A 15,972-nucleotide genomic window follows, 5' to 3' on the forward strand; every position below is an offset into this window, starting at 1 on the left:
AACATCAAAGAGTTTTGGTTTGTCAGAAAAATCAGGCCTTGTTTACATCTAAAAATTTGATTGACCTAATTACATTGTTGATAGTTTTGAAAAAAATTGTGCCCTCTGCACCACAGTCAACCTAACCTTCCTCCAGATTAAACTGGAATTTTTTAGTTGACCTAGCTACTATCTCTTTTAGAGGTGGATTACCTGTATTGACAAAAAACCCTTTCCATCAATATAAAAAACATCTACACTACAATGACACAGCTGCAGTGCTGTGTGTGTGCTACTGTAATGTAGACAATAGGGTACTCAGGTTTATACCATAACCACTTCCTGGATTACTATCGTACAGAAATCAAGGCATAGAAGTTACTTTCTGGGTGATAAATCAAAGGTTTGCAATAACTTCTAACCCTTGATTTCTATGTGATAGTAATCCTACTAATGTGTTTATACAAGAGAGTAAGGGTGCCTAATATAGGATGCTACTTAAACAGTGGACGCCAGTGCCTTAAGAAAATGTACAAGCTGTTTAATGGACATGGGAGAGGGGGAGAGAGATCAATGGGACAGCAAGGCTTGAAATTCTCTGTAAATGATTGCTTTAACGAACAACTAAAGGAGCAAATAAAACTTTTCTGATATTGTTTGTTTTCATTTTAAATACCTGTTTTTAAAAAAGAATTTGAGTATTTTTTCTAGAGTGCTTGTGATTCTAAACATCAGTGTTTGGTTAAAGTGGGAAATTGGGAGGGCTAGCTTTTCTGGTAAAAACATTTTGGGGGGTATCTTTCTGATTTTAAATGTATACACACACAGAAGATAATAAGAGTAAGCAATACATGACTGAGGAGTTGTGACTTGGGTACAGTGCGAGATCTAAGGCTGCATGCTTTGTAGCAGTTGAAGTGCTGTTACACATACAAAGTAATTGCTATTATAACAAGCATTTTATGCAGCAATTTAGTAAAAACATCACGTGTCTAAGGAAAAGATAGTTGAACCTTATTACACTTTAGTGTCTTGGAAATCTTAAGACACTGGCTATGTGAGGGGCAATACTTTGGCTTCCCTTCTATTCCATCTGTATCAAAGATAGAAAACAAATAGTAAAACATTACTAACACTTGTACATTTGAAAATGCTGTTTGTTTTGAGCCTTACTAGGCTAGAGAGGATTTGCCTGTCTCTGGGAGAGTGTGTCCAAGTCAGGGAGACATGAAGAGTTATAATACTAATGCTATGCATAAATATGTATTAACCTTTCCTAGCTCTGCATTTGCTAATGCATGATGGACAATATTAAAAACTTGCTTCCTGACTCTTATACTCTTGCATCAGCCGATATTTGCATTTTTCAACTAATTTCAAACTAAATGTTGTCTTCCTTTTGGTGGCAATAGTGGCTTTGCTTTATAAGGAAAAAGACATGGTGAATGAGGCACCGCAGAAGGCCCTATAAACAGCTTTTAAAAATTCTTAAATTTGTAGATTATAAACCTAGGACGACAAAAAAAATCTTGGGCTACGTCTACACTGGCCCCTTCTCTGGAAGAGGCATGCTAATTTAGAACTTTGGAATAGGGAAATCCGCGGGGGATTTAAATATCCCCCGCGGGATTTAAATAAACATGGCCGCCGCTTTTTTTCCGGCTTGGGGAAGAGCCGGAAAAAAGCGTTTAGACTGGCGCGATCCTCCGGAATAAAGCCCTTACAAGTAGGAATAAGAGTTCCTCCGGAAAAGGGCTTTATTCCGGAGGATCGCGCCAGTCTAGACGCTTTTTTCCGGCTCTTCCCCAAGCCGGAAAAAAAGCGGCGGCCATGTTTATTTAAATCCCGCGGGGGATATTTAAATCCCCCGCGGATTTCCCTATTCCAAAGTTCTAAATTAGCATGCCTCTTCCGGAGAAGGGGCCAGTGTAGACGTAGCCTCAATGTTTAGTTACTAAAAGTCTCTTGACTAAGGGATAACTGAGCAAAACAAATAGGATTTTCTTGTCTTCCTACAGGTTTTCTTTTTAAATTTCTGTACTGCAAATTGGATGAGTGCAGCTGTCTGTGGCTTATCATTTTGTTATCTAGAATTCCTATAGTCTCTTCCCTCCTCCCCCTTAAACCTACACTATTTGATGGTTTTCATTGGCCCCAAATAAGAAGTATTTGTGGGAGGTAGTGAATGTTGCACATGCTGTTTTTGTATTAAAAGAAACTTCTGAAGTAACTTACTTTTGAAACATGCTTATTTGAAACTCAGGCTAAGATTTTCTGGCTGTGCTGCTTGACTGCTTATCGCAGCATGGCTTGAGGTCAAATCGATTATATTAATATGTTCACTTAACTTTGTACGTGGGATATTCCTTTGACCAGGTGCCCCGTGTTAATACTTATGGAATATTCACTTAGACCTTATGTGAAGTGGATGTGTACAGGATAGAAAAGGCCTACCTGCTAACCTTAAGTTTTAAAAGTCAGTTGTTCTTAGTCCCTAAGGGTACGTCTACACAGCAACATTATTTTGAAATAACTTAGTCCACATCTACACAGGAGGCAGTTACTTCGAAATAATGTCAAAATATTGTCAAACTGGAGGACTACTTGCTCCAAATCCTGTAACCTTCATTTTATGAGGAGTAAGGGAAGTCGGAGGAAGAGTGTTCTATTAGCTATTAAATACAATGATAGAATTGGCATCAGCTATTTGGTATCAAAAACATCATAAATGACTCTACTTTTAAAAAGCAATTGTTTTATACCACACTAATATTAGGCACTTTGTCACAACATCATAATACTTATCCTTTGAGCCCATCACCTTTATGATGATTTTAGTTGGCAACATAATTATAGCTTGCAATTGATGCTAGTTTTAAATTAAAATGGAAAAAACTGACCTTTTTTGCCTGTAAACAGTACTCTTAATTACCTTTCTCATGTGTTCTGAAGAAAATACTCCCCCAAAGAATTGCACTAGATACATTAAAATTCGAAAAACTAATACAAAGATATACACTGGCCTATTCAGATAATTTCTTTGTGGAGTTTTTCTTGGGCCTTACAGTTATCTCAACTTGTACAGAGAAACATCTTATCTTCTCCTTCTTCACCCTTTTCTAAACAACTCCTTCCCCCCACCACCACCTCCCCCAAACTGCACTTGAGCACAGCCTTTCCATTAACGTCTGTTTTCTCAGGAAGGAAACTATTATTCCACAGAACAGTCTTTCATTTTGAATAGGTCCATTGTGATTTTATTTTGTACTTTTCTATACTCCTGTACAGTATAAAATATTAGGCCAAAATTTGCAAAATTATACCTAAAAATATGGACTAATATGAACAAAATTCAGGGTTTGTTACTGGTTTAGTTACAACAGATTTGTGTATCAAATATTGTGGTATGCAAAGCATTCTTGTCATGTAAGGAAACAATAGTGAAGAGAGCTTTTATAAAAACTGTTTATGTAGCCTTCTTAGCAGTATGTCTACCATTGTCAAATAAAATCCACTAGAATTCTGGTAATAATTTAAAGGACTTAAGGCAACTGAAAGATGTATTTCAAGCAAAAAAACTTTTTGGAAATGAGGCCTGAATATGGTCTTTCATACACCAATGTAAGTCTGGGGTAACATAATTGAAGAGGATGGTATTACATTAATGTAAAATGGGTGAAATAATCAGACTTATTGATGACATGCTTTGCTTGATTATATATTATCACGTTTTAGCTGTCCTTACAAAACTTCCAGTTGCTGTAAATAGCAAAAATATGGGAATATTAAAATGAAAGATTTTATAAATTTATTTGAAAATTTACATTTTTAGTTTCTCACTACTACATATTCTATCAGTAATAATACAATGCTAGTATGGAGAAAGTAAAATTTAAAAATCAGTGCAATCAGATTTCTTGAATAGATACTTTTTTTGAGAGAGCCCATGTATTGCTTACTTAAGCAACATATAATGCAAAGTAGCTCAAGCCTGCACTACAGTTACGTTGGCAGAAGTCAGCTTAGATTGACCTTCACTAGAGGTGTAAGCGTGCAAGTTGATGTGGATAGGTTGACATAGTGTAGACACTGTTGCTTACGTTTACTATTGCTAACTTTTAGAAGTTGTCCCATGATGCCAAGTATAAGTCCTCTCAGTGGGGATGTGCACTGCTAAAACGAGGGTAGTGTCGATATGGAAAAATGATTTAATTACTGTAGTGTCTGTATATCAACATAACTTAGGTTGACTTAATTCTCTAGTGTAGACTTGCCCTTAGCTTAATGTATTGTTACAATGGATTTGGCTCTGTTCAGTTCAATTGTTGTTTGTGGAAAGGCATTTTTGGTGGTGTAGTTGTGCTTTTGGGTAGGTAGTCTCCTACCACGAATTTAGCTCTAGCTGATTGTTTCAATCTTGTGTGCGCATCCCCAGAAAGTCTTAGGATGCTTTTAGTATTGGTTTAGACTGTAGATTGCCGTGTTCTAAGTAGGTGACTAAGTCCACCACTGCGGTTACATTGGACATGCTTGGATTGATCCTTCCTCATTGTGCCAATGTTCATGCACATAACAGTTCTATTTCAGTGTCTATGCTGATTTCCTATTAGTTTATAGGTTGACTTTAAGGTGTAAAACCTGAATAGTTTAGGACTTGACTTCTCCTGGTGTAGATTATAAAGTCAGGAGGGACCATTTGTGATCCGCTAGTCTGACTGTCTTTATAACATAGGCCAGATAGAGCTCCCCCAAAATAATTCATTGAGCATATTTTTAATTAAAAAAAATCAGGGAATGTATTGTATTAATATTGCTCTAGTTTAAAGAAAAAGGAGATTGGGAACAAGGAATGCATTTTTCACAAGAAGACTGCAATGGTCTTATCTTTTTTGATGGAACAGAAGCTATGTTAACCTTCATAGCACACTTTCCAACTCATCTCTTGATTTTTTTGGAAATGCTTTTTGATAGTGTTTCTTTAGGGAGCAATTAGTATTGCTGTATTTGTCAGCTTTACATTTTTTTAACAGCTTTAGGAAGTTTGTTAAAAATATACAATTTGGGCACTCTGTATGTGAACATTCTAGGAGGTAAAAATAAGAGTTTAAATACTACTCATATAAATAAAAAAGTTGATATGTGATTTTCCTAAACATCGTAAGTATATCAAAATTTAAACAAGAATGGAAATAATTCAGTATTTCGACAACCTCCAGTAATCGGTCTCAAACTTTTTCCTCAAGATGGCTGCCCCAACAGTGCACTCAAAAGTTTCATTTTCAGCTTAAAATTATAAGAAACTAATTTTCTCTGAGCAAAATAATCAGTTTGTTGGGAAATTACCTCATCTACTAGTATAGTTGAGGTACATATTTCTGTTTTCAAGAACTATTCCTAAACTGTGAGAGTTAGGACCACCAAATTCAGTATACAGCTTCCTCTTCTCATAACTTAAAGCAAAATAAGGGTTTGATTGTGCCAGAAAAATGGGATGTGCCTGGAATAGGATTGCTTCTCATAAAACCATACAGAAGAGAGACAGAATCACCATGCAGCCCTCTCCCTCTGTTCAGGTCTGCCCCAGTCCTGAACCTCCCACCCCCAAATCAGGATCACCTCTTCTTACGTCAGTTATATTGGAAATTCATTCAGTTATTCAAAACTTTATCTGTACATGTTCAAACAAACACCTTTCCCCCTTCTCCTTGTCTTCCCATTTATATGTATGGATTAGAACCTTTTGTGGACAACTTTAGAAATTTGAAATAAAATGTCCTTGCCCACCATTTTTGTCTTTTTGAATTTAGCAGACAGGTCCCTCCTCCCCCCCGAAGTTTCCAAGGCTACAGAAACTTTAGATTTATAACTATTCTAGTAACTCACCATTTTGGGTCTTCTAGTGGACATACCTCTTATCAGCCATCCCTGTAGAGCAAATATTTCTGGCTGATCGCAGTTGCAAACAGGTAGAAATATCGTAAAGTGTGAACATGGCAGATAAGCTAAGATTAAATATTTATACCAGGGTTTTACATTTCCCTTCTCTCCCCCTTTCCCCCCCCCCCCTATTTTTTCAAATAGATCCTAGGAACTAACCTCTGGAGAGCCAGGTATCTCACTACATGTAGAGTTCTCACACTACAATTAGTTTTGCTTGTTTTTTTTTTTAACTCCAGTTACATCTGTAAGATGAGCTTGTGGAGTTTTTTTTCTGCCACTCTGTTTCACAAGGATACAGATGAACATCTATACCATAGGTATCAAATGGGCTTTAACTCATGTGTTTCGATAGAACTAAAGATTTAGGAAGTCAGTCTTGCGTTTTGTTGCCTTTGGGCTGGTCATAGAGGCTAATACAGTATTTTTTTTTCATTCCTTACATAAATGAATTCTCTGGCGATGTAGCAAAATACTACATTAACAAGGATGACAATTACCAAAGGTCTGTTAGTGTAAGGCTAATGTGGCATTGAAAGCTTGCCTGCATGATGTTTTCATTATAAAAATCTTCAGAAATGCTGCACTACTGTTTTGTTTTAGCTTATGGTTTTGATGCTTGCTTTAAGAGGACAGTTTTGTGCAGTCCTTATTAAAGTCCCCACCTCATTCTCCTTGGGGAAGTGCGGGGGAGGGGATTTATTGCTTGTTAGACTCCCACTGGTAGGAATATGCAGAGATCACCCTGAAAGAGGGAATAAAAGTTATTTACCATAGTAAATGTGATTCTGAGAGTGTTGTCTCTGCATATTCCACTTTTCCTTTGAGTTCTGCACTCACGAGAGTTGAGGTTAAGTGGTAGTTGGGAATATGAGGCAAGGCTCCGAAGTTCAGTTTTATGAAGTGATGTTTGTACAGTACCAGTTTGGGGTACTGCTTTTCCACAAGCTCAACAGCACTGATTATATGCATCTAATAAGTGATTTTGCAGACAACATGCTTCAGAGAAGCAGCATCACTAACATACACGTGTTTTCTATTTCTTATGGAAGACCTCTATCATTCATCTGTATATAGTACAGTATGTTGGCCATTGGATAATTATAACAATTGAGTCTAAAATGGCAAGCAGCAAGATCTTGAGTTTTTTATTGTTTAGTCTAGGGATGGGGAACCTTTTTTGGGTCGGGAGCTACTGACCCACAGAAAAATGAGTTGGGGCTGCGGGGGACAGGGATGGGGCTGGAGTGCTAGTGCTGGCTCCTCAGTGTGGGGAGAGGCAGTAGGGAGAAGAGACCCTAAGCCTCAGAGACCAGACCCAGGGACCACATTCAGCCTCCAGGCCTTAGGTTCCCTATCCCTGGTTTAGCCTGTGAAAACAGTGCTTCATCTTTTTATAGGGTATCCGCCTGCATGCAACTCTAGTCTTTTAATTTCAGGAACAATGATTTCACTCCCTCTACATTTGCTGAGCTTTGGCTTTCTACCTGTAGAGGACAAGACTGATCAGGAAGTCTCCTAGATTGCTTGCTTCTTAAAATTTATTTTTGTGGTGGCAAACAACAGTCTGAGGCTGTATTAGTATAGAATTCCATCTACTTATTTCCTTAGTAAGTGTCTGTTACAAAACTGATTGCACTCAACCATTTTCCTCTGAATTTGATAGATTTAATGCATACATTTAATCTTCAGATCTCGGATGGTCAAGGAGATGAGCGATCAGAGTCACCCTATGAAAGTGCAGATGAGACTCAGACAGAAGCTTCTATATCATCCAAAAAATCTGAGAGAGGAGCAGCAGCAAAAAAAGAATATGTGTGTCAGGTGAGAGACATTAGTTAGTCAGTTAGGCATTTATCTTCCTTGGTCTGGCAAATTCCTTGTTTGGAACCAGCCAGGTCCTGAGGGTTGCCAGCCCAGTGAGGTACAATCTGTATTTAGCTGTTTGTGGGTCTAGAGGACACACAAATATTATGTAGGAAAGGAAAAATGTTTTTTGGAAACTAGATAATGTGATGGTTGTAGACTTATATGTGAAGCAGAGGAAAAGATGTGGGTGAAAAGGAAGTGGGTGAGAGAAATAACAAAGAAAATATTTTATCCCATGTGTATTTTTAATGCTCAATACTTTTCTGATTTAAAAGCTGTGTGAAAAACCTGGTGATCTCCTGCTATGTGAAGGCCTATGCTTTGGAGCTTTTCATGTAAGCTGCCTTGGGCTCCCTGGAAGACCAGCAGGAAAATTCATTTGTCGTGAATGTACATCAGGCAAGTCTGGTTCATTTATGTTTATAAAAAGTCATAATATTCATGTAAGTCATCCTCAGAAATCATGCTAGAGTATGTATTTTTCTTTGAGTGACTGCTCATGTGCATTCCAGTGGATATATGCACATGCCATGTGCACAGTTGGAATATTTTTCCTTTAGTGGTATCCATTGAGCCCCCTGGAGTGGCATCTGCATGGCTCAGTTTATAGGGCTCTGCCAACCCTTCACTTCCTCAGTTCCTTTATACTGCCAGTGATGGTCATTGGAGTGCTTGTTCTCTTGCTTTGCTTCATGTGTATAATTAGTTGTTAATTATTCAAGTAGTAGTTAGTTAATAGTTTCTAATCTGGAGGCTCGTCTCCCATTCATTTTTTTTCTCCAGTAGTGTTTCTCTCCCCATCTCCCCCGGGAATGCAGTAGGTGTTTAAGCACTGCTACTTCTGTGACAAGCCTTTGCCCAGAAGAGACCTACATATGGCTTGCATTAAGTGTTTAGATGAAGGACACTTAACAGATAAGTGCAATATTTGCAGACGTTTCAAGCTGAGGACTAAGCGAGAGAGGGACAAACACTTTATGGAAATGGCACTCAGACCCTCAGTGCTGAACCTGACGCTAGCCTCTTTGGTGTGCAGTGTAGCAGCCTGAATGTAAGACTCTTTGATACCGCTGAGAAGCTCTTAAGGAAATACTGGCATTTGTCCCTGACCTTTAAGGCCAGTTCCTTGGTTCAGCATCAGTGTGCTTCAGTGTGTCCCGCTTCAGGACACTGTAGGCACGGCGCGGCACCATCAACTCCGGCCATGAGAATGAGACTGTTGAGTCTGGGCTCATTAGACTCTCTTGTGTGTGGAATTCTGGAGGAGGACTTGGACTTCCCCTTTACACCAGATATTTTGAGGCCACTGGGGACCTTATCTAAATAATGAAGCATGCAGCTCCAGTGCAGGTCCTGGTTCACACTCACTGGCACAGGCATCAGCACCCACTGCAGAGCACCACTTTGGCACATACTTCGGCGTCTACCTGGCCAGCGGCATTGCCATCAGTGCAAATCTCTCTCCTGATACCAATACTTCCAGCATTGACTCCGGAGCTTATTCTGGCATTGGCTTCAGTTAGGCACAGAGGCAGGCCAGCCATGTTGCTGCACAGCTCTCCATCTTCTTGGCACTGATTTCCAGTGCTGTTGGGCACTGCACCCTCTTGGTCTGACTATGAACACATGTGAGAGTCGGAGACCAAGTTGTCAGTCTCCCATAGTGCCCAATACTTCTCCAGTTCTCGGCACCGCTATTCCCGGTGCCACTATTGGAAAGGTCCTCCAGAAGTGTAGGCATCCTGGCCTCCACAATCACAAGATCCTGAACAATGGCCGTTGTGGATATCCTGGGCCTACCATCAATGTCAGGGACCTGTGTCAAGGGCAGTGACAGTTTCTTCGTCCCACCAGTCACCTTCAGCCACAATGGATGCTCCAGATATCCAAAAGGAGCCTGAGTCTGTTCTAGTGAAGGAGCTTCCAGAGCAATGCGGCCATGCCAGTACCTGTGCCACCAGTGATTTGCCCACCCACAGAGCTCAAGGAGTCAGTTGTCGTCCTACACTTTCCTGGACAAGGCAGGCGTGGGAACTTCCTCCTCCCTCCCTGTCTCAGATGCTAAAGCACATCAGCACCTCCTGAGGTGGTTAGATTGCATCCTCATTGTGCCAATGGAGTTTGAAGGTGAGGACATCCTGGCCCCTTGAGGGTCCATCGAAAGTGGCATTGCCATTAATCAAGACCATTCAACCTACCACCTAGGTGCTGTTGCAGACCCCAGCCTGCCTCCCTCCAAAAACACAAGGCCAAGAGAGGCTACTTTGTTCCCCAGTAGGTGTATGAACACTTGTTTGTCAATCCCTCGCCAGGGTCACTTGTAGTTGACATAGTTAATCAGAAGGAACATATGGGGCCTGCCCTAAAAAATAGAGACGCTAAGAAGCTGACCCTCTTCGTCCATAAGGTATATTCAGACTGGGGGCTCCAGCTTCACCGAATCTACAGGCACTGTTGTTGATCTGTATACAGCTCCTAGAATGCATTATCCAAATTCCAGGAGCGCTTGCCCACAGATACGTGTCAAGAATTTGTGGCTTTCTTGGAAGAGGGCAGAACTGTGGCCCACACTTCCCTCCAGGAGGCATTGAACTTGGGTTTGAGAACCATGGCCACTATCATCACATTGTGGCACAACACATGGCTCCAAGTGTATGAGCTGTTCCCAAATGTCCAGAACACAATCAAGGACCTCCCTTTCAGCTATGTGGATCTGCTCTCTGACAAGACTGACACCTGGCTTCACAGTATAAAGGACTTGTGGATGACCCTCAAATCCTGAGCACAGTAGAGGTGGGATATTCCATCCATTCACTACCCTCCCACCTTCCTTGTCCCTCTTCAGAGACTCCTCTTATGAGCAGCTCCTCATTCAGGAAGTGCAGTCATTCCTCATGGGGAGAGAGGGGAGTATTAGAGGAGGTTCTTCAGGAATTCATGGGCTGAGGATTCTGTTCCTCAGATTTCCTTATCCCAAAACCCAAGGGACAACTTAGGCCCATTATGGATTTTCTAAATGTGAACGTGTCCATAAGAAAGTTCAGGTTTTGCACGGTCTCCTTGTCCATCATCATTTCTTCCCTGTATCCAGGGGACTGATGCATTGCCCTTGACATGAATGATGCGTACTCTCATATTTCCATAGTTTCTGAGGTTCGTTGTCCGCAAGCATCGCTATCTGTTCTACTGTTTAGCTTTTCCTCTGCACCTCGAGTGCTGCACAGCCATGGTGGCAGTGTTTTTGCACAAATGTTGCATACAAGTCTTCCTGTACTTCAACAACCGGCTTATCAAAGGCCAGACCCAGGAACACGTCTATCATCATGTAGAGTTGGTGTGGGTGACCTTTGCCAAACTGGGGCTGCTTATGAACATCCCTGAGTCCAAACTGGTCCCAGCTCAACAAATAGTTCATTGGGGCTCTCTTGAAGTCTACCGGTGCGAGAGCTTACCTCCCAAGTCTTGTTTTTGGACGATCACAGATTTCATTCAGTCTCTAAAGGTTCCCTCCCAGCACAGCAAGAAGCTGCGTGTGAGGCTCCTGGGGCACATGGAGGCCTGCACATTTGTTGAACAGCATGCTAGGCGCTCGTATCCGGCCTCTTTCAGCCTGGCTTGCAAGGTTGTACTGACCCAAGAGGGACCCATTGGGCAATCTGGTCATTCTCCCCAGCTTGGTTTCCCTATCCCTCAACTCATGGCTGCAGCGGGAGTACCCATCACCAGCCCCCAATTCTCCCTATTTCTGGTCACAGACACATCAGAGATGGGCTGGGAATATACCTTGATGAGTTCAGTACTTGGGCTTATGGTTGCAGTCAGAACCCTCCCTGCACATCAATGTCACACAACTTAGAGTGGTTTGCCTTGCCTGCCAGACCTTTCTTTAACACCTACAGAGTCAATTTGTTGTTGTGCTGACAGACTGTACAGCTGCAGTGTACCATATAAACTAACAGGGTGGTACTTACTATTCTCCTCTCTGTTTTGAAGCCCTTCACCTAAAGGACTCTTGCATCAAGCACTATATCTCCCTGCAAGCCTTCCATCTGCTGGGGGCACGGAACATACTGGCAGACCCCCTCAGTCACTCCTTTGACACTTATAAGTGGTCCCTCAGGGCACACATCACCCTTTCCGTCTTCCAGAGGTGGGGTTATCCCACATAGACCTGTTTGCAGCGAAGAGCAGAGACAAAGTGGACATTATAGTCATTGCTTTCACGTGGCCATGACAGCACTGGTTCACAATGTTGCTTAGCCTCTTGGTGGATATGCCAATAGCCCTCCTGACCTTTTCACCCCAAATGCCATGGCTGAACCAACTAAAGCAGAGGTGGGCAAATATTTTTGATTGAGGGGGAGGGGGAAATTTGGTAAGTGGTCAAGTACTGCACTTCTCTATATTAATGGACCAGGCTCAGGGTCTGGGATGGCGTTTGGATGCAGAAGGGAGCACAGGATAGGGCATTGGGGCACAGGAGGGAGTTTGTGTGAAGGAGGAGATGGTTACTTGGGGCAGAGAATTGAAGTGTAGGAGGAGATGCAGGGTCTTGGAGGGGGTATGTGCAGGAGTGGGAGTGCGGAGGGTTTGGATGGTGGAGTGGAGTGCTAGATGCAGGCTCTAGCCTGGAGGTGCTTATCTTAGGTAGCTGCTGGCCAGGAGTCCCGTGAGGCCTTCAGCCAGGCTCCCTGCTTGCCATGCTCCCCGCATATGGCTCAAAGTGCCTGGTTGTTGGGGCCACGTACATTTCTGTGCATGGCATGCCACTTGTGGGGAGGCCCTCTGTGCAGCATGCACTGCAAGCATGGCCCAGACCACTCCTGTTGGATGGTTTCCCATTAGTGGGAGCTGTGACATTGTGCTGGAGGCAGGGACAGCACGCACAGTCCTCATGTCTCCCACCTCCCCAGTGGCGCATGGAGATTGACATGATCTCCACAACTGGCAGCTTTGAGCAGCTTGCAGGAGTGTGGCGACCAAGGAGCCTGCCTGAGAATCTCACTGGGTCACAGGATAGTGGCGTACCAGATCTGGCTGTTTACCATATTTTTTCCGCTCCTGAACTAGAATGTCAATGTTCTGGTTAGGGAGCCAAAAGCCTTCATCTACGCCTTGGGAAACATAATTAGCCACGTGGAAGTGCTTCTCAGCATTGCCCCTCCAAAAGGGCATTCGCTCTCATGAAGCAACCATGTCATTGGTGCTACACTACTTTTTGCACCTGAAACACCAGGGACTGGCTCTCATCCATTGAGGTTCCCTTGGTTGCCATTTTGGCCTTCCCTCTTTGAACCTCTGGCAATCTGTCCCCTGTCTTATCTTGGAAAGTAGCCTTCCTAGTGGCCATAATCTCACCCAGATGAGTTTCAGAGCTCCAGGCTTTCACCTCAGAACCCCCATAAACTGTCTTTTATAAGGATAAAGTGCAACTCTGTCTTCACCTGGCTTTTCTGCCTTAGGTGCTTTTCCCCTTCCATGTCTGCTAGGGCCATTTCCTACTCTTGTTCTTCCCAAAACCCCAGACCAATTCTAAGGAGTCTTCATTCCCTAAATGTCAGGCCTTCTACATGGAACGTACTAAGCCATTTTGTAAATTGCCACGACTCTTTATTACGAAAGGAGAAGCAATGGAGGGATTGCCTATTTCATCCCATGTCTCATCATGGATCAGGACCTGGTCAAGGTCCCAGCCCTGGGCCTGACCGCTCACTCCATGAAGGGTGCAGGATTCTTCAGCAACATGGCTTGCACAGGTTCTGATTCAGGACATTTGCAGGGCAGCAATGTGGTTCTCCGTCCACACCTTTTGAGGCACACTACACCATCACCCAGCCAGCAAGTGGTGATATGGCATTCAGTTGAGCAGTTCTGCAGACAGCAGTGTATTTATCTTGAAACCCTCCTTCTGGTAAACTGCTTGGAAGTCACCTGCTGGATTGCACGTGAGCAATCACTCACACTGTTGTTCTTTGTGTTGCTCGTGTCCATTCCAAATCTCACCCACCTCCTCTTTGTCTGAATACCAGCAAGATGGAACTGAGGAGGTGGAGGTTTGGCAGAGCCCTATACCATGCCATGGAGGTGCCACTCCAAGGGGCTCCTCAGCCAACCTGATGGGTATTGCTAGCAGAAAAACGCGCACCCAGCTATTGGAAAGGATTTGAGCAACCTATCTCAAAGAACATCAATTAAATATAGGCAGTAGTTTTATTCATTAGGAACCGTTTTACTCCTGGTGCCAGGCAGAATGGGAGCTCATATTACCATTAATTTTGTCTCCATGTAAATTCTGGAAAATCTAGGTACCCAGCATTTTTTGTTGAAACTGTGTGCACCCTGAGATAGTTTAGAATGTGCAGTGCATAATCATAACACTTAGGATACTTGCCATCATATGTAATTCCAGAAAACTAAGATGTCCTACAATTAGGTAAAAGAAGTAGATTCAATCATTCTTGTCTATCTTTGTCTCATTTTCCCCCTTAGTGTTCTTATTTTTCGATCTGCTCTTCTTCCTATAAAAAGCCTAACTGTACTTCTTGCTATTAATCTCTGCTGCTTTTTCTCCAGTAATAACTGCTGATTTAAAATACTTAAACATAACCTAAAAAAACTATTGTAGTCCTGTTGCGTCTTCAAATAGAAAACATGCTGAACCTTGTTGAATAAAACTGAGAATCAGAATAATGACGTTTTCATGAGGTGATTTTCAAGTGGCACAGAAATAGGTTTTTTAATCATTCCCGGTTGATTTTTGGCTTCTGCAGGATCATGGATAACCAATGTTATTGACTTAATTATTTAAAAGAATTGCCGTAACTTTATGCCTGTGTTCTTATTCTTTAAATAAGAACATATAAGGAAGTCAGGATTGCTTGAACATTGTACAATTTAAACAATGATTGATTTATATTGTAGTTACATTTGATTTGTTTGGGGATGGTTTCGTTAGAAACCTTTTAATTTTCAGTTAAAATTAGAGCCAATCATCTAGAACAAGTAAAAAATTTTGTTTTGATTCTTTTTCCTCCAGCCAAATACAGCCTAAATACAGAAATTCCGTAAAAATAGAATGTTTTGTTTTTTATTTTTAGGTGTCCATACTTGTTTTGTGTGTAAGGAGAGAAAGGCAGAAGTGAAACGCTGTATTGTATCCCAGTGTGGTAAATTCTACCATGAAGCTTGTGTGAGAAAATTTCATCTTACTGTGTTTGAGAACAGAGGTTTTCGATGTCCTCTCCATAGCTGTGTGAGCTGCCATGTTACTAACCCCTCAAATCCAAGAATATCAAAAGGTATTCATTTTTTTTAGATTTTTTTTTAAACTTTGCGTTGCTATTGCTTAGCTACAACTACCATTGTCATACATAAAGAATAAAAGGTATTCCTGCTAAATGAGCTATTAATTTTGTTCAAACCAGTTAACGTAGTTTATTATAGTGATGTGGTAGGAGGACTTTGTTTATAATTAGAGGCAGTTTTACTCAAAGCCCTAATTCACTTATAGCTATAGAGCAGGGGTGGACAAAAGGACCTTTGTGGGCCAGATCCAGCCCGTCAAGTGGTTGATCCAGCCTGCGGAGGCCCTGCCACTCTCCTGTCCCCAGGCCAAGTAGCACACAAAGTTTCCTCCGCCCTGAGATAGGAGGAGTCTTTGCATTCTCCCCCTTCTGTCCCCAGACCACTCAGGGCTTGGGGGTGGGGGAGTGCACAAAGTCTCCTCCCTCCCTGCCAGGAGCACGTGGTGTTCTAAGCTCTGTTCGCTCCTGGCAGGGCAAAGGAAACTTCGTGCTTCCCTCTGCCCCCAGACCTTGATTGACGTGGGGGTAAGGGAGCATGTGAAGTCTCCTCCCACCCTGCCAGGAGCAAGCGGTACTTCTAAGGGCCGCATGCTCCTTCCAGGGTGGGGGCAAGGGCGGAGGAAACTCTGGAAGGGGCGGGGCCTCAAGTAAAAGGGGTGAGGCCAGGATACTTCCCTGCTTCCCTACCCCCAGACCATGATTGGTCTGGGGATAGGGGAGCACGTGAAGTCTTTGCCCCCCCCTCCGAGTTTCCCCCTAGGTGCTCATGCCTCTAGGGTGGGAAGAGACTTCACATACTCCCCCTTCGGTACTCAGGCCAATCAGGGCCTGAGGGGCAGGGGGAAGTGCACAAAGTTTCCTCCGTACTTCCCCTTTGGCCATT

The 15,972-nt window shown here is 42.5% G+C and overlaps 1 protein-coding gene across 5 annotated transcripts in view; it reads left to right on the forward strand.

Moving 5' to 3' along the window:
• The window catches only part of NSD2 (nuclear receptor binding SET domain protein 2), a 189,292-nt gene that overhangs the window by 103,607 nt on the left and 69,713 nt on the right, over nt 1-15,972 (forward strand). For all 5 annotated transcript variants that reach the window (XM_075930890.2, XM_075930893.2, XM_075930891.2 and 2 more), the window contains 3 exons: nt 7,609-7,740; nt 8,061-8,184; nt 14,883-15,083. In XM_075930890.2, coding sequence (XP_075787005.1) covers nt 7,609-7,740; nt 8,061-8,184; nt 14,883-15,083 — 457 coding nt within the window. The remainder of the gene's footprint in view (nt 1-7,608; nt 7,741-8,060; nt 8,185-14,882; nt 15,084-15,972) is intronic.

Source organism: Pelodiscus sinensis, chromosome 4 (assembly GCF_052426305.1).
Source record: "Pelodiscus sinensis isolate ZL-2025 chromosome 4, ASM5242630v1, whole genome shotgun sequence".
Classification (NCBI taxonomy): Eukaryota; Metazoa; Chordata; order Testudines; family Trionychidae; genus Pelodiscus; species Pelodiscus sinensis.